General features: G+C 32.7%; 2 protein-coding genes across 2 annotated transcripts in view; both read right to left on the minus strand.

Moving 5' to 3' along the window:
- LOC115995451 (probable mannitol dehydrogenase) overlaps positions 1 to 9,197 on the minus strand; it is a 34,467-nt gene extending 25,270 nt beyond the window's left edge. The window contains exon 1 of the mRNA XM_031120024.1: positions 9,088 to 9,197. Within this exon, the coding sequence (XP_030975884.1) occupies positions 9,088 to 9,185 (98 nt within the window). The 5' untranslated portion in view covers positions 9,186 to 9,197. The remainder of the gene's footprint in view (positions 1 to 9,087) is intronic.
- An 8,443-nt stretch (positions 9,198 to 17,640) lies between these two features.
- Positions 17,641 to 20,586, minus strand: LOC115950657 (probable mannitol dehydrogenase). The gene is made up of 5 exons (XM_031067881.1): positions 20,388 to 20,586; positions 19,497 to 19,610; positions 18,588 to 19,101; positions 18,340 to 18,493; positions 17,641 to 18,154 (listed from the first exon to the last, which is right to left on the minus strand). The coding sequence occupies exons 1-5, from the start codon at positions 20,483 to 20,485 to the stop codon at positions 17,949 to 17,951; spliced, it is 1,086 nt and encodes a 361-aa protein (XP_030923741.1). The 5' UTR covers positions 20,486 to 20,586; the 3' UTR covers positions 17,641 to 17,948.
- Positions 20,587 to 22,335: the final 1,749 nt, after the last annotated feature.

Consider the following 22,335-nt stretch of genomic DNA (forward strand, 5'->3'; position numbering starts at 1 on the left):
TTATCAGTAGAAATGCATAGGCAGCAATTAGGCTTGTACACACAAGATTATTTAATAATAATAATAATTAGCCTCATCACAGACGCTCAGCACGTGCGACGAGACTCTTTCTTATTTTGAGTTTAATGTAATTTTTCAATTTGAATTTATCTATTATTAGTGAGGTTACATAAGAAGAGATTTTTAAGAAACTAAAACTTAGGATTTGAAAATGAGTAAACTATTGGGTTTAGTGTATACTAATTTTTAAGAAAAAATGTATTAAATGTGCGTGAAATATATTTAAGTATGAGAAAGAGTGTGTGCTAACATAAGAAGGGATTTTTAAGAAACTAAAATTTAAGATTTGAAAAGAAGTAAACTACTGAGTTTAGTGTGTGCAAGTTTTTAGGGAAAAAATGTATTAAACTTGCGTGAAATATATTTAAATAGGAGAAAGATTGTGTGCTAATTTTTAGGAAAAAATTTTCTCCAGTAGTTTTTTTTTTTTATTGAATTACAATTTTAACCATTTATTAATTAAGAATAATGATTATCTAATTAGATTAGGGGTATTGTTGACATTTTTTTTAAGTAATAACTAACTTTTTGAATCATCTTAATATATAGAGATAATATTAATAATACACCCAGTTTTATATAATTACTAAGTCATATCAACATTGTACGTTTTTATATCTTCAAGGTAGAACAGAACCACTATGAAAGAATTGAAGTTTTACAATAGCGACTTAGACCACTAACATTCTATTGCTACCTCGAGTAGAAAACTTACTACTACGACCATGTGATAGCTCCAAGTCCACGGACTACTTCTTTCTTGGATTCACAGCAACCACAAGTACTCCCACTTGTGTTTTTCTTTAAGCTCTTTATGCAGCAACTGAAATGATCACCAAGCTCTCGACATCAATCTTGATCTTGATAACCCTAAGTGTGTATGGAGGCAAACATCTCTAGATCTCACAAGAGATTCACACACATAGTATAAATAACAACCTGAAAACGTGGCTAGGGTTTTTCCTTTTATACTTAAGACAAAACATAAAACCCTACACGTCATATGGGCTTGGGCTTGAGTTGGAAAAATCTGCAGAAAAACATTCTGCACTAGTTTCGATCGATCGAGTTTAATTTCAATTGATTAAGCCTTACAGAAAGTGAACAGTAATTTTTTGCAATCACTCAATTCCAACTTTACAATAAACATATTTTAAGTAGCCTAAATCTAGACTCTAAGTTTTGATCATGGTTTGCCACCATTACACATTGAAATTCTAATACATTTAGATCTTAAATCCTTAGAACCTAACAAACTCCCCCTTTGATAATCCGTTACAAAACACATAACAAAACAAAATGCTCAAAGCTAAAAAAACAGCCCATTACAATAAAATTTCTCAATAAAAAATAATTCAACCTAACTACTATTTATCAGTTGTAAGTGTAGGTAACAGCACGATTGAATCAATCTATATATTCTTGAAACACTCAACAAACACATAAACGTATGTGTGGAAAATACAAGTAAAACAAAATAAATTCTTGATTTCACATAACATAAAATAAAAGCCATATATCATGAATAACCTCATAAATATAAATCAATAGCCAATGTAGTACAATGTGAAACAAGAAACAGAAATAAAAACATAATGTCTCCCCCTAACATATACAACCCATAAAAAATAAATACATCAAAATAAATACATCATGAGCCAAAAAAAATAAGTACAAGATGAAGCACCTTCCAAAGCTTCAAAAAAAAAATCTTCCCCTATCTCCATTCATATGTACTCCCCCTTTTTGTGACGAATTGCCAAAAGGCAATCAAGACTCATCATCAAAAGAAGGTGGTGGAGGTGTCCGTCGAATGCTCTCCAAATCTACACGCAAAGCCTGAAGCTCCATAAGCACGTCTACCAAGAGCTGACCATGAGCCACATGAACGATCATGATAGTGTCCAACATACGACAAATGCTAGAATCATCCGAAGTAGAAGGTGAAGGAGGAGTAACAGCAGTCGTATCAACAAACTCCTCAGCAACGAGATCACCTGAAGGAAGAGGAGGGGGAGGTGCAACATCCGAAGAAGACTCAACTCTAGGGCGTTTAAAGCTAGCTCTCATTGAGCAGCTCTTTGCCTAAGGAAGGTGGCACCTATAGGAGCTATAATGTGTACAGGTTCAGAAGCAGGAAACTCATCTAAACCTAGATATAACAAAATCCAATGAATAAAAACGGGAAAAAACAAACCATGAGCAGTAGAACTACTCCTATGAACCTTAACCAAGGATCGAATGAAAAGATGAGGAAAACTTATAGGAGCATCAGTCACAAGGACATACAAAAATGCACATCTCTCGATAGGAATGGTGTGCAAATGAGAGATGGGCTAGATGGAATGGCAAGAAATCTGGAAAAAAAAATAATGAATTTCAGTCAACTCATGAGAAATAATTCGAGGATCAGTACCCCACTGAATGGAAGTACTGGTGAGATATGACATAATATCATCAAGTGGAGGGGTCTTATCATAAGGGTACACAAGATGCTGTACCTTAGACACCCCAAGAGCAGAGGCCACTACCGAAGGAGTGATGACATACTCTTCACCTCATATCCAACTCTTCACAAATTGAGTGTTGGAATCATTGGAGTGGACAGAGAGGTTTAAGTAGAACTCTCTAGTCAAGGTAGCCGAAGGAGGATGATCTATATCCATCAAAGTTAACTAGCCCTTACGCTCAAAATTCCTCCTAATTTCTGGATCAAGCTCATCTAAAACAACTTTTCCCTCAGCCCACACAAATCTAAAGATGTTCAGCTTCTCAAAGGTCTCTTGGTTTCTCTCACTCCGAAACCTCTCACTATCAAAAGCTGGAGTAGAGGTAGAGGTGGATGTCTTATGGGCTCTAGTCTTCCTAACCATGATGCTAAGGTTGGAATAGGATAGACAAAAGAGAATCAGAAGAAAAAAAAAACAAAGAAAACCCAAGGGCAGACTGCATCAGACATGGTTAGAGCAAAAAATATAGAAAATAACAATCTATATGATGCATGAATAGGATTAACACATGATGCATGCCCTAATGCATTGAGAATAGTTCAATTTCACTTTAAAAACACAGAATTGGCTTGAACTTAGAGTTTTAGAACAAAAACCCAAACTTTGAAAAACCCAATTTCAAAAATCCCAACAGATTGATCAATATATCATTACACAAGTTAGATAACAGTATATAATGACATAATTAATCAATTACACAAGCAAATTTCATCAAATTAATCTCAATTGAACAAAATCCCCAATTTCATTGAGTTTCAAGCCCTAGAATTTTCAATTCTTCCCAATCCACCAAATTGATCAAAATAAATCATGAAGAACATGTTTATATCATCCAACAACAAAAACCCATTGATCAATTTTGAAAGAAATCAACTAAAACATCAAAACCCCTAAATTTTATTAAGTCTGAAAATTTCCCTAAAATGCATGAAAAATGAGATTAAACTAAAAAAAGAAAGGGTAGAATAGTCTTACCGGTGCTAGACGACAAGAACCTTGAGAAAAAATTGAGGGAAAATGACAAAAAAATGTCTTTGAATTTGGATCAGTCGAAGAGAGAGAGAATAGCTTTTTGAAAACTTTTGAAATAGTGAAGAATACGTGAAAAGCTCATGTTATAAAAAACTCTCTGACCGATTTTCGATCAGTTGAAAAGTGGTTCGATTGATTGAAAAACACATTCGATTGATCCAGCATCAATTGAGCAGCGATTGAGCTAGGCAGATTCAAACCAAATTTTTAATCGTAATTTCGATCGGTCAAGCAATAGGTTCGATCGATCGAAAATCTGGAAAAATCAAATTTTTGAAAAATGGAGCATTTTAATGCAGAAACTTCTCAAAACAAAAAATTTTATTAATAAAATGCATGAGTATGAGATGAAACGTTTTTCAAAAACCCTTGAAATTAAGCCAAATCTTCCAAAAACAAGATTTTCAATCAAATTGTCCTCAAATCTCAAACTTTAAACACATTTTGCATTAAGATCAAGGAATTTTTAATCTTGGATGACCACAATAGGATCACACACAATATCATGTACTAAGTTTAGCAAAGAATAACTTGTTTAGTGTATGCAACTAGCAAAAGCTTGAGATATATATGAGGTGATATATGGATAGTAATCAATCACAATTTCTACAAAATTCATCACATAAGTTTGAAAGTGACCATCACCTAAAGAGTAACATCATATAACTTCTACATCTCCTAGAAAACAAGCTTGCAATCATGTAAGTTTCTTGATTTGCCTCATAATGTATATACAAATTTTATTTGATTTGAAACTAATTAAGATAGCCTGGATAATGTACATACCAATTTTATTTCAATTTGAATTTTATTATAAGCCGAGGTTATACCTTATGTTCTTTTTGTGCATGTGCTACACTTTCTTGAGTACAAAATCATATTATATGCACTAAGGTGTTTATGATTGGCTAGTAAATAGTGGTGAGATGGTTATTTATGTCTTTCTCTTAGGATTTTTTAGTCCTTACAATCAAAAGCTTGTGACTTTAAGATCAAGATCATGTGAGCAAAAACTATAAACAACTCCCACACAACATGCACTATAAAACTCAAACTAGTAAAGTGTAATAAAATAAGCTCATCCAAGCTAAATAAGGTATATAAACATATTATGTAAAGATAATATGGCCAACCTTAATTTCAAATCCAAGAAAAAAAATGCAAAACATATTTTTTTTCCCTTTTCCTCCTTTTTCTGTATTTGTTTTGTTTTGTTTTTTTTGTTTTTTTTTTTTTTAAGAATAACAAAAACAACCTAGTATGAAATGCATGAATGTTATACAATGCAAATCTTAGAAAAAAAAAAAAAAACAAAGAAAGCAAAAACAACAAAGAGGAATGGTCACAAAGAATAGAATGATGAAGCACAAGGACCATGTCAAAAATACTCAATTAGATCGAACTTTTTGCATCCAAAAATTTATAAATGCAACTTTTGCATTGGAGTTATTATTCATATTAGAATGATGAGCAACTCTAAGATTGGAATAAAAGTTTAAAACATTTACCAACTCATCAATAAGTACCATGAGATCTTGTGCTTGAGGCACATGTACTTTTGGCTTATTTGCTCGCTTAGCAGCTTGCAACTTGAAATAGTTTGGACGAATATGCCTCAACTTTCCACAAAAATGACAAACCCATGCAGGTCTATTATGCAACTTATCCTTAAGAAGGGTGGAATTCTTAGACTTAGACTCTTTGAGATCAACCCTAATCTTCCTAGGAGGTATAACTTCTACTGGTTTGACAATTTCACTCATGAGAGGCTTAGAAGAAGAAACAAAGTTTGTGGAATGAGTCTTAGAAACAGTGATGCTATCTTCAAAACCTAGACCAGTTTTGTCTAAGGGAGACTTCTGAATACTCAGCATGTAGGACATTCTGACTTCACATGACCATACCCTTGACAACTAAAACATTGTTGACCTATAGAATTATTAGAGGTTTGACCTACTTTCTCTTTAGGTTTATCAGTATTATTCACCTTAGTGGGTTCATTCCTGCTAAAATTTCTAAGTTCAGCATTGTTTTTACCTCTTGCTCTTTTGATGTTGTTCCTAAGAAAGTTTTTAAAGTTCTTGGCAAGATATGCAATCTCTATAGTAGAGAGTTCATCATCAAATCCATTCCCATCAACATCATCAACAGATTTAAAAGCCATTGACTTAGATTTGTTTGTCTTAGGTAGGTCCAATTCATAGGACTGGAGAGATCATACAACTTCATCAACAGGGATGAAGTTCACATCCTTGTTTTCAGTAATGGTAGTCACTTTGGGTCTAAAGTTCTTAGTCAAAGATCTAAGTATCTTTCTAACAATCTTAGATTGATCATAGATTTCACCTAAATTATAAGCATAATTAACAATATCATTACGTTTAGCATAGAATTCATTAAAACATTCATCATCAGACATTCTAATTCAAACCTAGTAGTTAACTGCTACAGTTTGTTAATCTTAACTGCCTTTATGCCTTCATGCACTGTCTGGAGAATATTCCATGCAGTATGAGCAGCCTCAACATTAGAGATTCTCTTGAATTCCTCCATAGAAACAACATTATAAATAGCATTCATGGTTTTGCTATTAAAAGCGACTTCTTTCTTAGAAGTTTGCCACTCACTAATCGAAGTAGTGGGCTTCTCCCATCCGTATTCAATGGAATTCCAAACTTTCTCATTAATAGATTTCAGGAATGCTTTTATCCTTACTTTCCAATAGGCATAGCTATTTCCATCAAAGTGAGGTGGGATCACAAGAGAGTGACCGTGTTCCATGATAATAGGGGTCAAGGATCAACTCTTAGATCAAAGGATTTAAATACTAAAGCTAACCTACTCTGATATCACTTGTACGTTTTTAGACCCCTTAAATACAAACAGATTAATCTAGTTATTTAGCCAAGTGATTAACTTAAGTAAATTATTCAAATCTAGGCTAACATAAGTAAATCATATCATATAAACAATGCGAAAATAAAGAACATAATGATATGATAACTCAGAAAAACCAAACTGGTAAAAAACTTAGGGATAATTTAACCTAGCTATCCTCAAGGTAAAATAGACCCACTATGAAAGAATTGAAGTTTTACATAGCGACTTAGACCACTAACATCCTATTGCTCTCGAGTAGAAAACTTACTACCACGACTATATGATAACTCCGAGTCCACAGACTACTTCTTTCTTAGATTCACAGCAACCATAAGTACTTCCACTTGTGTTTTTCTTTAAACTCTTTATGCAGCAACTGAAACGATCACCAAGCTCTCGATATCAATCTTGATCTTGATAACCCTAAGTGTGTATGAAGGCAAACACCTCTAGATCTCACAAGAGATTTACACACATAACATAAACAACAACCTGAAAATGTAGTTAGGGTTTTTCCTTTTATACTTAACACAAGACATAAAACCCTACATGTCATATGGGCTTAGGCTTGAATTGGAAAAACCTGTAGAAAAACATTTTACATGAGCTTCAATCGATTGAGCCTTGCAGAAAGTGAACAGTAATTTTTTGCAATCACTCGATTCCAACTTTACAATCATTATACTTTGAGTAGCCTAAATCTAGATTCTAAGTTTTGATCATGGTTTGCCAACATTACACATTGAAGTTCTAATACATTTAGATCCTAAATCTTTAGAACCTAACAAACATAACAAGCAAGTACAAGTACAATAGTAAGTTTCTTTAAAAACCTTCTCCCCTTTTCCCATGTGTGTATGTGTGTGTTAAAAATATTTAGTATTCTCAAAAGAAAAAATAGTGGGTTAATCTCACATTAGAAAATGAGTGTGAGTTAAAGAGGTTTAAAGCCTATGCTGTATATTTAAGAGTTAGGCTCTTTTGGATATACACCACTGTAAGTTTCTTTAAAAACCTTTTCACATCTTTCCATGTGTGTGTGTGTGTGTTCAAAATATTTAGTATTCTCAAAAGAAAAAATAGTGGGTTAATCCCACATTGGAAAATGAGTGTGAGTTAAAGAAGTTTGAAGCATGTGTTGTATATTCAAGAGTTAGGCCATTTTGGATATAAACCACTGTAAGTTTCTTTAAAAACCTTCTCCCCTCTCCCCATGTGTGTGTGTGTTAAAAATATTCAGTATTCTCAAAAGAAAAAATAGTGGGTTAATCCTACATTGGAAAATGAGTGTGAGTTAAAGAGGTTTAAAGTCTGTGCTGTACATTCAAGAGTTAGGCCCTTTTGAATATACACTACTGTAAATTTCTTTAAAAACCTTCTTCCCCTCTCTCCATGTGTGTGTGTGTGTTAAAAATATTTAGTATACTAAAAAAAAAAAAATACAAATACAACAGGACATGTCGATTAAATAATTATTAAATATATTTTTATTTATATTTTCTATATAATATTAAGCATTTCTTTTTCATGTAATGTTAAATCTTAAATATATATCAAATTAAGAGTATTAATAAATAATAAAGCAAATTCATGACTATTAAAGAGTGTTTAGGAATTAGAACATAAACCAAGAATGGAGATATTTATTAATTTTCAAATGCATTATTGCTATTCAGAGCATGAATGTTTTCTTTGTTTTGTGAAATGGAATTTGATTCCTCTTGTTAGAACATGCATGTAAAAGTGTCCTAGGCATGTCAAGTGTCCAACACGGGCCGCATCTCAAATGAATTGTCCATGTTTCCTAATATTTAATACAACACGATTCTTTATTACAATGTAAAGATATAGTGATAGATGTATGATTCCTAGGAAACATTAACGTTAACATACCCACGGATAAATGGGTAGGTGGATGTACCCCATTCGTTCTTGATCATGTGAAGATCCGAGTGACATATCCCACAAAGAGGAACTTTGAACGTTACGTCTTTCTCCCCTGTTGCCCTACAAAGTACAAACATACTATACCATTTTATATTTAGCACATACCAACAATTCAGAACCAAAAAAAAAAATGTTAACAAGGATGGATCATTATCAATACTAATTGGGTAATCACCACGCACATTGTTATTAATTGATCAAATAAAGCCAAGAGCCCTTGTCTTCAATGTAGGTGTTTCCCTTTCTCTAATTATCAAATTGTTTATAGATAGAAGAAGTTAAGAATTTTGTAACCCAACTGACACTTTTTGTATTTACAATATAAATGTCTAGATTTAGATCTACCATCCCTAGGTATTGAATTATTAAAAAAAAATATATATATATATATATATATATATAATATTTATAATAACACGGTAGAATGGTCAAATAAAACAAAATAAAAATTAGAATAAATGCAAGCCTTTTCAAATTACATAACAAGAGTATAATTGAATAATCCAATTTCGTTTTTATTGGCTGTTCTCCCCATAGTATATAAGGAAAACAAAATGATTATAATGGCATAACAAATTGATAACAAAAAACAAAATCAAACAATGGAAGAGAGAGAGAGAGAGAGAGAGAGAGAGAGAGAGAGAGAGAGAGAGAGGACCTTCTTGAGAAATTGAAGGGAGAGAGGAGGCCAGAAGTATCTCTGGCTGCCCAGCCAAAGGCCTTGTTGGGGTGCTCAACCTCGGGTGATTTCGCCATTGAATTTTCTCTAGAAAGCAGCTATATATGAAGAAACAATTGGAATGTTATAGCAATGCAATCCCCCAATGCCAGTAAAGACTAGTAAGTTTGTGATATGGTAATAAAATATACCTCTTTATATATATAGTACTAGATTATATAAGGGACTGTTGAGGGTTTGGTGAGGTATTATATATCTCAGCAAATGGGAACTCAATGTACCTTTATATATGTATATATATATATATATATATATATATATATATAATATATAGTACTAGGTATAAGGCACTGTTCAACTTGAGGGTTTAGTAACGTATTGGCTTAGCAAATGGGGATATAAAACTGAAACATTCTTGCTGACTACTCCTATCTTTCTGGAACTAGGAAAGGAAAGGTTAAGGAAGAGGAGTTTCTTAATTACCCCTTCTTAGTTCTCACATGCCACACTTTCTGTCTTCTCATTCCATTTTTTTATTTTTATTTTATAGAGACATTGGTCATTTTTTCTTGGAGCATTGGTTATTGGTTATTGGTTATTAGTTATTATACACACGCTAAGACTTCTTCTCTCGTTGGTCACTGCGTGTCTTGTTCTTCTCTAACTTGTCACTGCGTGTCTTGTTCGTCAACCACAGCTATTTTTTCTTGGTTAGTCATTATTGTGAAAGTGTTGTAAACATAATACTTATCGTAAAGTTTACTTGTGGAGTGATTTTGATTCCTGAATTTTTAAGTGAACCCTATTGGTTTTTTTTAGGATAAAATTTAGTTACAAAATTGGTTGTAACTTTAAGCTACAACCTTAATATCTTTTTATCAAAGGTGAATTTTAACAAATCCATTATTAGATTAGATCTTCTTCTTATGTACTCCATGTTTGCAAAATTTCTAAAAAATTAAAGATTAATAGTTATGTCATCAATAAATTGTTTAAATTGCAAGTCTTTATAGTTTAAAATTTGACATGTGTATTATGAGCATAAATAACATGCAATTCAATGGTTAGATTTTCATAATATGTAATAATGTTAATTTTATTGAGTAAGGTTGTAGCCTTAGACTATAACCAATAATTTTTTAACTAAACTTTGTCCTAGTGACAATATTTTTGTTATTAAAAAATGGACAAATTTTAGCTATAAAATTGGTTGTAACCTAAAGTTATATCCTTACTCAATAAAATAAATATTATTACAAATTTTAAAAATCTAACTATTGAATTGCATGTTTTTTACGCTCTTAATACACATGTCAAATTTTGTGTCAATCATATATTATTTACTATATGATTTATAAGTTTATATTTTATGCATAATTTTAAATGACAAATACTTAACATTAAACAATTTATTGATGACATAACTATTGATTTTTAATTTTATAGAAATTTTGCAAGCATGGAAGATGTAAGAAGAAGATGTAATCCAATGATGAATTTGTCCAAATTCACCTCTAATAAAAAAAATATTGAATAAGGTTGTAATTTAAAATTATAACCAATTTTGTAGTTAAACTTTATCCTTAAAAATTACACGTAATCCCAATTTGTCAAATTAGACTTAATCCCAATCTCCCAAGAACACAAATCCCTTTAACCTCCATGCTGGGCTGCACGGTAATATCGAATAATAACTATAGCCACAGCCGCCGAAGACAAAATCCAAATATCATCAGAGCATCTCCAATAGGTTCTCTAAAACCAATTTTGGAGAACAAACACACCAAAAACTCACTCCAACAACTTCTCTAAAAGAAAAACTTTTCCAAATTTTTTTTGAAGTTGCTACAGTCATTCTCTTTATCTAGAGAAGACTATAGCAACTCCAAATGAATTTTTCTACTTAAAAAAAATAATACAACTCAATAAAAAGCAATTATTTCTCTCTCCTCTCACCATGGCTACAAACATTCACAACAGCTACAAACACAACAATCCTTTCTCTCAAACATCTCTAAACTCAAGCATAATCAAAATACAAACTCAAAAACATAGTCTAAAAACTAATCAAATCATAACAATAAAAGCAAAAAAAAAAGAAAAAGAAAAAGAAAAAAAAGACACAAGCCATCTAACCCATCTAGGCTGCATTGGGGAGGAAGACGAGTGGCGGCCGTGGAGCGAAAGGCGCGACATAAAGAGCAGAGTGAAAGGCGCAGCGGAGCGGAGCCACCTAACCCATCTGTGCTTTCTCTCTCTACCTCTTTCTCCGTTTCTTATCGCAGAGAGAGCTGGAGAATGTTCTGGAATCAAGTAGAAAAAGAAAAAGAAAATAGAGAAATAGAGAGCTAGAGAAAGAAAGAGAGAGGGAGGTTCTGGAATCAAGTGGAGATTAGAGAAAAAAAAAAAAAAAAAGGAGAGGATGGAGATATATGGGTATATGTGTGTGGTGGAGAAAAAACAAGAGAAAAAAAGAAGAAGGAAAAGTTGGAATAAAAGAAAGGAAAAATAATATAAAGAATAAGAAATGATAATTTGGAAATGCTACCACAATATTTTCTTAATAAATTTTAAGTAACATATTGTTATTAGCTAATATTGGTGAGTAAAAATATAATTTCAGTGGTGGGTTCAAATTAGAACTAGTAACAATTTTCCCTATAAGATTTTGTTATAATTTTTGTGAAAGTATTGCAAAAAATATTGTGGATGTAACATTTTTTTTTGAAAAATATAATTGTTGAGAATGAATAAAGAATGAATGAAGAAATAATATTTAAATGAGATGGAGAAAGGATAGAGAATTTGTTAGAAGGTGTATTTGAAAAAGTGGGTATGTAAAAGATAAATGTTACTGTTCATTGTCCAAACAGTACAAAAATTTAGACAAATGGCTAGAGATGCTCTCACCGGTCTTCACAACAACCACAAGTGTTGACTCCAAATTTCAAGCCCAAAGCTCAAACGTGTCAAGATGGAAATTGTTTTGCTTATCTTATTTATTTTCTAGCTATTTGCAAAGATCTAGCCATCAGGTTTCTCAAAAAATAAAAAATAAAAAAATCCAGCCATCCAGGTGTTGATTACTTGGAAAGAAAAAACTGTATACAGGTTTTGAATAGTCATCACTCTTGAAACGTTTTTCTACTAATCCAATTTCATCGCCTGAAGCATTTTTTTTTCTATATCACTACAACAAAATGTATTTTTAGTGACGAAAATTGGTGAGGAAATATTTTTCATCACTAAAAATACAGCTTTAGTGACGAAATCCATATTTTGTCACTAATAATGAAAAAAATTATAACATTTAGTTACGAAAAATAAATTTCGTCACTATTGTGATCTGAAAAATGGGCGCCAATGGAGGGAAACTTTGGCGCGAGTTTAATTAATCTATAGTGATGAAATATTTTGTCGCTAAAAGTTGAAATTTTTAGTGACAAAATATTTCGTCATTGTAGGTATTACTGTGGATAGTATTAGTGATGAAAATCCTTTCGTCACTATAAGGAAGAATTAGTGACGAAAAATATTTGTCACTTATTCGTCACTAAAAATAATAATAATTTTGCACTTATATGTTTTTAGTGACGAAATCACAATTCATCACTAAAAATATGATTTAGTGACGAAATATGAATTTCGTCACTAAAAAACTTAACAAAGCCCGGCCTTTAGTGACAAAACTGGAATTCGTCACTAAAGACTTAAAAGCCTAATTGCAATACCTGGCACTCTCTGAGCCATTTCGGTCTTTTAAGTTCAAAGGGTCAAAACATTTCACTCAAAGCAGTTCAAAAAAAAAAAAAAACCCAAACGGTGATTAAGCTCCCAAACCCAAACCATCGTCGCCGTTGATCTCCCACCGTCGCTGTTGATCTCAGCCATCGTCGATGAAGCTCAAACCGTCGCCGATGAAGCTCTGTTAAGAGCAAACCTTGTGACGATCCTTGCGAAGGCAAATCTTTGTGACAGACTCAGCGATGATCCTTGCGACGGACTTCTTCATTTTCTAAGTTGAACCTTTGGCGACGATCCATCATTTAGCTATTGTTGTCGCTATTGTCTATTTTTCATCGACGATCCTTGCGACGATCTATCAACCCATGTATGTTCTTCACTTGATTTTTTTTTTTTAATTTTTTTTTATTTTAATTTCAACCCATGAATGAGGTTTGCTTATTTTTCTCCATTTTTGTTTTGATTTATTTATATTTTTTGGTTTGTTTATTTTTCTCATTTTTATTTGGTTCTAATTTATTTTATTTAATAAATTTTCTATATTTTTTTGTATGGGGGGTGGGGGGTTGTGAATTAGAAAGTTTATATATATATATATATATATTTGCTATGTAAATTGAATAATTTGAATTTCTTAGTTATGGTTTTACTTGTAGATACAGGGATTTTTGTGGTACATTATACATACTGTTGTTTATAATTCGCTACCCCATTTTTCTTCTCTTTAGTTTGTGCATGATTTTATCATTCTTTTGGATCAGATAGTTCTTGTATGTGCTAAATATGTGAAATAACATGCAGATGATTGGTGGGGATTCCTACATCCAAATCTAACCCAAAGAAATTTGGAGGACCCAATGTCTTGAAAAATAGGCAAGTGGAAGAAATTTGTCTTTATATTGCTGCTTGTTTGTTTTCTGGTCAAAGCCCAATTTTGTTTATATTTTTTCTCCATTGTTCTGTGATAAAAGGAATTTGAATAGTGATTTAAGTGAATTATGTTTCTTTATTTGGTTTTTTTATTTTTATTTTTAAATGTTGGTACTATTTCTACATGGACCTCTCTCTGTTTCTCGTAGAATTTTGTTAATGAAGGCCATTAGAACCTATTATAATGGTGTTGAATTGGGTTCTTTTGTAGGACTATTTTCAATTTTCACCAGAGCACTGTATGAACTACTGGCTAAGAGAAAGAAAAAGCTATTGTTCTTAGACCAACAAAGGTACGTTCTCTACTATCATATTTCGGACCAAAATTTTGAGACTAATAGACTTGGTTGTTATTATTGTATCATGGGCATCAATGATTCACACCATTTGGAGAAGTTCCTTAGAGCGTGTTTCAGCTCTGCTAGATAGCTTTGATTCCTTGAAATTCTCTAAATTTAAATTGTAACTCCTTTTCACTGCATGTGTTTCAGCTACACTAATGGTTTTGACCCTTTGAACTTTCTGAGTTTTTGTTCTCTTGCACTTAAAATTTCTTTGGTGGGATACTTTTTTCTTGTTTGTGTAATGGTGCTGCATAATGGTGTTTTCTTTTCTACTTTCCTTTTTTCCCCCCAATATTATTAATTGTGGTTTGCTTCTTGAATTCAATTGGTTGGCTTCTTCAATGAATTGATAGGAAAAGTTACTTGGTATGTGTATATTTATGCTTTTGTATGTCCAAATAACTCTTCTTCATTAAAGGAGCTTTGCTGTGCAATTTGTGAAATTGGGGAGGTGGGTTTGTTTGAAATCTGGGTTGGATGTGGCTACAGGGGTTGGATGTTGAAATTTTAGTTGAAGAAGTTGAAGATGTTGGATGAAGAATTTGGATGATTGTTGTATTACATGTGTAAGCTATGAGTTTGTGTAATAACTTATGAGAGGATTTTAAGACTGAAGTACTTATAAATTTAACTTTTTTTTTTTGCAGGCTAAATTCACATTGTTTGCAATAATTTTGGATTTTTTCTGAAAGTTGTAAGCTTAGCTTGAGGAAAGTAAGTAAATTTTAATTATAAACATTATAAAACTCTATACTTGTGATGTTGGAATAATTGGATTTGTGGTGGTATGCTGTGTTGGAGCAAGTGGGTGGCTTGCATGGTGTTATAAGGTGATTTAAATACATATTAGGAGTGCTTTTCAGTTCTTGCAAATGTAAATGAGAATTGTTGATAAGATGTGATGAATAGTATTTTGTTTGATTTAAATACTTGCAAAATTCTATACTTGTGATGTTGGAATTGGTTTTGTGGTGGATTGTTGTTTTGGAGCAAGCAGGTGGCTTGCATGGTGTTATAAGGTGGTTTAAACTAATATTGGGAGTGTTTTTCATTTCTTACAAATGTGAATGAAACTTGTTGATTAGATGTGATGAATAGTACTTTAATTGATTTCAATATTTGTAAACACTCTATACTTGTGATGTTTGTGATTGGTTTTATGGTAGGTTGTTGCGTTGGAGCAAGCGGGTGGCTTGCATGGTGTTATAAGGTGGTTTAAACTAATATTGTAAGTGTTTTTCATTTCTTGCAAATGTGAATGGAACTTTTTGATTTGATGTGATGAATACTACTTTAACGAAGTATTGTTTTTATATTTGTGCAGATTTCTTATTGGTGGCTTTTAGAGGATTTACTTTTGGCATTACTTGAAAACATATGAGGACATCTTCTGTTAGTTCTAAAATAGGGTTTAGGTAGAGTTATTGTATGTATTGCAAACAATTATTGTATGGAAGAAGTTTGAATTGGATACTTGTTTTATTTTTTATTTGTGAAATGTATGGATCTTTTTTTATAAATGTGTTGTTGAAATAAATGTGTTATTCAAATGTGAGGTTTTAATAATATAATGATAGGTTACAAGTTAATATCAAAGTCATGAAAAAAATAAAAACAAAAAATAAGTTTTAGTGACGAGTTTTTTCGTCACAAATATAGCAACAAAAAATTGTTTTAGTGACAAAGATTTTGTCACTAAATATAGCAAAATTTTCTAAGAAATAGTTTTAGTGACGAAAATTTTCGTCACTATATGTGCCTGAATTTTCTTTAAAATAGGTATAGTGACGAATTTTTTCGTCACTATATATACCCAAACATAGTTTTAGTGACGAAATTATTCGTCACAAAATATGATTTAGTAAACTAAAGTGTTTTTAGTGACGAAATATTTTCGTCACTGAATAGTGTTTTTAGTGAGGAAAAGTGACAAAACGTTTTCGTCACTAAAAGTTAAAAAAAAAAAAAAAATCAGATTGAACTTTTAGTGACGAAATTTTTCATCACCAGGACTTTTAGTGACAGGGCTATAGTGATGAAATGAGTTTCGTCACTAAAAATCCAATTTCGTCACTAAAGGTCCTTAGTGACGAAAAACTAGATATTTAGTGACAAATTTTTTCGTCACTGAAAATACATTTTGTTGTAGTGTATTGTGAATCCAAATTGTTTTGTTAAAAATTGGAAATAAATAATTTCTTTTATATAGAATCATAGATTTAATCTTTTATGTAGCCATTTTCGGGTTTGAACATGAAGAAGATCTTTTATGTATTGGCATTTTTTAAGCCAGTTGTCATAAGAGCATTCACATTTAAACTCTTAAATGCTAATTTTTAGCATTTCTGAGATAAAAACACCTCTACATGAAAGTTGCTAAATCTTAAAATTTTTAAGATTTAGTTATAGTACAGTCTCATTTTTGAGACCGCACTGTAGTTGGATTGTAAAAGAAAAATTCTTTTTTATTCACCTCAACGGCTCTCTCTCTTCTATTTTTCTATTTCCTCTCTCACTTCTTTCTTCTCTCTTCTCTCTCTGTGCTTCGCCAATGTGGTTCGCCGATGAGTGTGCTTCGCCGATGATTGTGCTCTGGCGATGGTCATGGGTCGTGGTTTGATGTGCTCCGACGATTTTGTGGGTCTAGGTTTGTGGGTCTGAGTTCATGGGTCTGGGTTCGTCAGTCTGCGTTCATGGATCATTGACGTGACCAGTGTGGATCGTCGAGTTGACCGGCATGGATCTCTAATCGTTGTGGTGGTCGTTGGAATTGTAGTGGCTAGTGGCTAGCGGTGGGTATGATTGCCGGGTTGAGATAGTGAAACCGAGAGGGAGAGAGGGAGAGAGAGAGACAATGAGACTAGAGAGAGAGGATGAAAAAAATAAAAACAAAAAAGGAACTAAAAAATAATAAAGAAATAATATTTAAATGAAGTTGTAAAAAAAAATAGAAGTTTTAATGTTTGGTATATTGTAAAATGAGGTGTTAAAATTGTAAAAACAGTGTTTTAAGATTGTAAATGTTAAAATTTTTACAATTGTTGATGAGAATGCTCTAAAGGATCATCAAGGCTTAATGTGACTTTGGTCGGTTAAAGGGATTTGGGTTGTTTAGGGATTGGGATAAGTCTCATTTGTCAAAATTTGACATGCGTTGGTGCCTATGTGCAAATTTTTAATATAAAAAATATTGTCACATCACTTCAAAAATTAAGCATACCATTGGATGTTAAGGTGGGACTAAAAATTTTCTTTTCTTCTTTCTTTTTTTTTTAAATTTTTATTTTAGGGACTAATAATGTTCACTTAAAACATAAGAAACTAGAAATGCTTGGTAAGAACCAACAAAGTATTTTTGTCATTCTCTAATGTATGTTATTTTGGTGATGTTTTTAACTCTATGCATTACTTTTATTACGGTTATATTGATTGGGTAAATGTATACATTTAAAAAAATAATAATTAAGATGTGAACAAGTAAAATGACATAGCATTGTAATAGAAGCCAGGTAATGAAGCAAACTGAAATTTCTGTGTATATTAACACAATGTTAGTAGCACTTAAGAAGACATATTCCCAATCTGAAAAGGGAAGAGATTGCATGGGACTATAACTCACTGGATGTTTATACCAAACCAAAAATCACTTCACCCCTTATTTATCACAAATGCAACCCATTACATCTTTGCCTCACTATGAGGAAGAAATATTCAGAAAACCGAAAAACAAAGACTAGAGTCTAGGAGATACCAGAAGATAACTTAATCAACTAAAAGGTATTCTCATCTCACCAGTGTGCCATACTAAAAAAACAGTAAAAATCAATTGCTCGACTTCAATGTGTTCCCAATATCAATGACAAATCGGTATCTGACATCTTTTTTTAGAAGTCGTTCCATTGCAGTGTTCACATAATCAATTGGAATAACCTCAATGTCAGCTGTTATATTGTGTTTGGCTGCAAAATCAATCATTTCTTGTGTTTCCTTCATGCCTCCAATGCAACTACCACCCAATAACTTCCTTCCTGTCATTCCATAACATTTATTGATACACAATTTATCAGTGGAAATGCATATGTAGCAATTAGGTTTGTACAACACTAAAGAATATAATAATAATACACCCTGACTTATATAGTTACTAAGTCATATCAACATAACAAGCAACTTCGGATCCCCTTTTCAGATTCAAATGTAACAATTGTCTTACCCATTAGTAATGGAAAGACTGGTAACTCAAGTGGCTTCTCTGGTGCACCAACCATAACGAGCTTTCCTTGTGTCTTCAATAGACCAATTAGAGGCAAGAGAGGGTGTTGAGCAGAGACTGTATCAATGATACCATCCATTGTGCCTTGGGCAGCCTATATAGTTGATAAGTTAGAAACTAAGATAATGTACACTTATTGTAACTCACACATGCTAACTAGACAATGCAACATGTTAACATTTTTGTACCTGCATCTGGTCTTGGTCTTTGCTAACCAAAAAGGAGTCAGCACCAAGATGTTCCAAAGCTTCCTTCTTCTTGTTGGGTGATGAACTAATTACTGTCACCTTAACTCCCATAGCTTTAGCAAACTTCACTGCAACATGTCCTAGACCACCAAGGCCAACCACACCCACATGCATACCAGGTTTGTCTAGTCCATAAAATCTCAAGGGACTGTACACTGTGATCCCAGCACAAAGGAGAGGGGCACCAGCATCAAGTGGAAGGTTGTCTGGAATACGGACCACAAAGTGCTCATCAGAAACCATGGTGTCAGAGTAGCCTCCATATGTGATGGTTCCATCGTAGTACTTAGCACCATAGGTGAGAATCATTTTGGGGCAGTAATTTTCAAGGTGGTTGTCACAGTTATCACAAGAATGACATGCACCAACCATACAGCCAACGCCAACCTTGTCTCCAACTTTGAACTTTTGTACTTTGCTCCCCACCTCCGTCACTACACCTACAATCTCATGCCTGCATTGTCCAATTCAGTTCCCATGATTTCAATATTTTATGAAGTAATAAAATCCATTCACTCTGTTTCATCAATAATGTATTAACATGTAATTGACATATAGCATGTGAAGTATGGGAAAGTGTTGAATTGAAATGCATACAATGTTAAATCTATTTAAGTTACACATTTGTTTACAATGTTCAGTCCTTCCATCAATCTTTTATCCAAACTATGCTGTTACATTCCATTTATTTTCAAAAACATAACTATATCATTTTGGCAATAGCCGCGTAATATGGATGGAGTGGCTACATTGAAAATATACATATATTATAGAAATATGATTCCTAGGAAACGTTAACATTAACATTAACATTCCCATATATCAAGAAAAAAGAAAGCATTAATATACCCAGGGATAAGTGGGTAGATGGATGAGCCCCATTCATTCTTGACCTTGTGAAGATCTGAGTGGCATATCCCACAAAAAAGAACTTTGAATGTTACGTCCTTCTCTCCCGTTGCTCTGCAAACATACCATACCATGTTATATTTAGCAAAAACCAACAATTTAGTACTAAAATTTTAAAAAATAAAATAAAAGAAAATGTTAAAAAAGGATGGATCATTATCGATAATAGTTGAGTAATCTCCATGCACCATGATTAATTTTCATCGTGGTCTAGACTCAGATCCCCATCCCCAAGTAACGATTTTATTAATAAAAGATTCTCTATAATTTCACAATAGAATAAATGAAAGCCTTTTCACTATTGTCTTTCATCCAAAAAAAGAAAAGAAAAAGGAATGCATAACAAAAAGATCCAATTTCATTTTAGATAAAAATGCTTAGTATAATTGAATGATCCAATTACATTTTTATTGGCTCTTCTCCCTATAGTATATGAGGAAAACAAAATGATTATAAGGCATAACAAAATGATCCAATTTCTCAAGATAATCAAAATTTTAGATTAAGGATCTGTTTGGATAGAATTTATTTTGCTGAAACTAAAAATTAAAAACACTGTAGTAAAATAATTTTTAAATATATGAATAATACTATAGGACCTATTTTTAATAAAAAAATTACTAAAAAGTGAAGTTTTTGGAACCCATGAACATTACATGGGTATACTGTTTATTGTTGACTTAGTCAACAACTGTGATTGAAGCCAAAAACAAAAAAAAAAAAAAAAAAAGGGAAGGAAAACGCACAAACATAAACGTGCCGTGTATCCAAACCGCACCTAAAACGAAAAAAAAATAGAGTGAGATTGGATGAGAGAGAGAGAGAGAGGACCTTCTTGAGAAATTGAAGGGAGAGAGGAGGCCAGAAGTATCCCTGGCTGCCCAGCCAAAGGCCTTGTTGGGGTGCTCAAGCTCTGGTGATTTCGCCATTGAATTTTCCCTAGAAGGCAGCTATGAAGAAGCAATTATAACGTCTCAGTAATGCAATGCCTATAGGATAGTAATGACTAGTATATAAATAAGTTTGTGATTTAAGTACAACAAATGCACCTATATATATATATATATATATGAGAATAACTTAGGTCCGGACGTGGCGTAAAAGGCCCCATTTACGCCAGCCAATTCGGAAATGCCACGTCATCCATTAAACTTAAATTTAATACACCTATTACACACAATAAAAACCTACATAAAATCTCTCTCTTTCCTGTTCTTTCTCTTCAACTTCACCTTCACCTTCACCAAATTTCAAATTCTCTCTTCCACCGTATCTTTCTGTGAGACACCCATGGTTGAATCTCCATGCCACCGAGTCCCACACCACCACTACCGGCGGTGCTTGCTGTAGTGGCCTTCTCCTATCTTAAGGTTCTCTCTGATTTCTCGTTCTCTCTAGCCCAAATCCAGCTATGGCATAATGACAGAGCTTACACTTGCACCAACTCCACCATCGTTGGCGGTGCTTCTCACCTGCTTCACCACCACTAGTGACAATATTACAACAATTCATTGCTTGGGTTTGGCTTTCATTTTAATTTTAATGTTAATTTTTGGAGTGCACAGAGATGTTTGTGAAAATGTCTATTAGAAACTTTGAAGTTATTATAAAAATAGGCGTGGGGTGGTTTGCTAATTTATTGTTGTTTTGGTATTTGGGGTTTCCCCTTTGTATGGGTTCCTTTTGTTTGCTTTTGAAATTTTAAAAGTTAGTGATTTATCACAAGCTCATTGATTTTTGTTTGTGTTTTTTTCGTGTCATTCTAAATCTGATGGGAAATTAATATATAGGTGTTTTCTTATGGGAAATTTATCTTAGATACTATCTTAAATTCCTTAATGTCAAATACATGTGATTGGTCTTTTTTACTGTGTTGTTGCAGGTTTCAATATCTTTGCTTAAAGGTTTCAATATCCTTTGAAGAGGAAGAACAAGAAAGATAGAGGTTTTATGCGGGTTTTAATTGCGTGTAATAGATGTATTAAATTTAAGTTTGATGGCTGACGTGGCGTTTCCGGATTGGCTGGCGTAAAAGGGATCTTTTACGCCAGCTCCGGACCTAAGTTATTCTCTATATATATATATATATATATATATATATATAGTAGAAATGAGGGACTGTTAGTGCGGTGACGTACTGGCTTAGCAAATGGGAGTGAGAGTCTGACATCAGACAAAATTTCAAACTTTCGTGGTGACGTACTGGCTTAGCAAATGGGAGTGGATAGTCTGACATCAGACAAAATTTCAAACTTTCTTGTTGACCACTCTACTCGGAACCAGGAAAAGTTCAGAGGAGTTTCTTACGACTTCTTAGTTCTTTTGCCACGTCTTCTTCTTTAAAAAAAAAAATTATTTTCCCACACTTTCGGTCGGTCTTGTTGATCCGTACGTTTTCTTGTTGGTTTGCCATAAAGTGCTTTTTTATTTTATTTAATATTCCTTTCCTATTTGTAGTTTTTGCTGTAAAAAAGTATTTAAGGTCTGTTTAGATAGAACTTATTTTGTTAAAATTGAAAATTGAAAACTGAAAATATTGTAACAAAATAATTTTTAAATATGTGAATAGTACCGTGAGACCCATTTTTAATGAAAAAGTTGGTGAAAAGTGTAATTTGTGGATCCGTGAACAGTGCACATATACACTGTTCACAGTCAAAAGTTGCGGCTACTGTCCATAACAGTGATGAACAGTAGCGTTTTAGTGTCACATAAAAAAAAAAAAAAAAGCTGAAACGTAAACGTGAAACGCAGCAGCTTCAGTGGATCCAAACACACT

Source organism: Quercus lobata, chromosome 6 (assembly GCF_001633185.2).
Source record: "Quercus lobata isolate SW786 chromosome 6, ValleyOak3.0 Primary Assembly, whole genome shotgun sequence".
Classification (NCBI taxonomy): Eukaryota; Viridiplantae; Streptophyta; class Magnoliopsida; order Fagales; family Fagaceae; genus Quercus; species Quercus lobata.

Bases quoted from the DNA above. Each gene is read 5' to 3' on its own strand.
- LOC115950657 (XM_031067881.1), bottom strand. From the start codon at position 20,485: ATGGCGAAATCACCAGAGCTTGAGCACCCCAACAAGGCCTTTGGCTGG. The intron at 19,611-20,387 runs GTCCTCTCTCTC...GTATGTTTGCAG, and splicing joins CCCTTCAATTTCTCAAGAAG to AGCAACGGGAGAGAAGGACG. The intron at 19,102-19,496 runs GTATATTAATGC...TGGACAATGCAG, and splicing joins ATCTACCCACTTATCCCTGG to GCATGAGATTGTAGGTGTAG.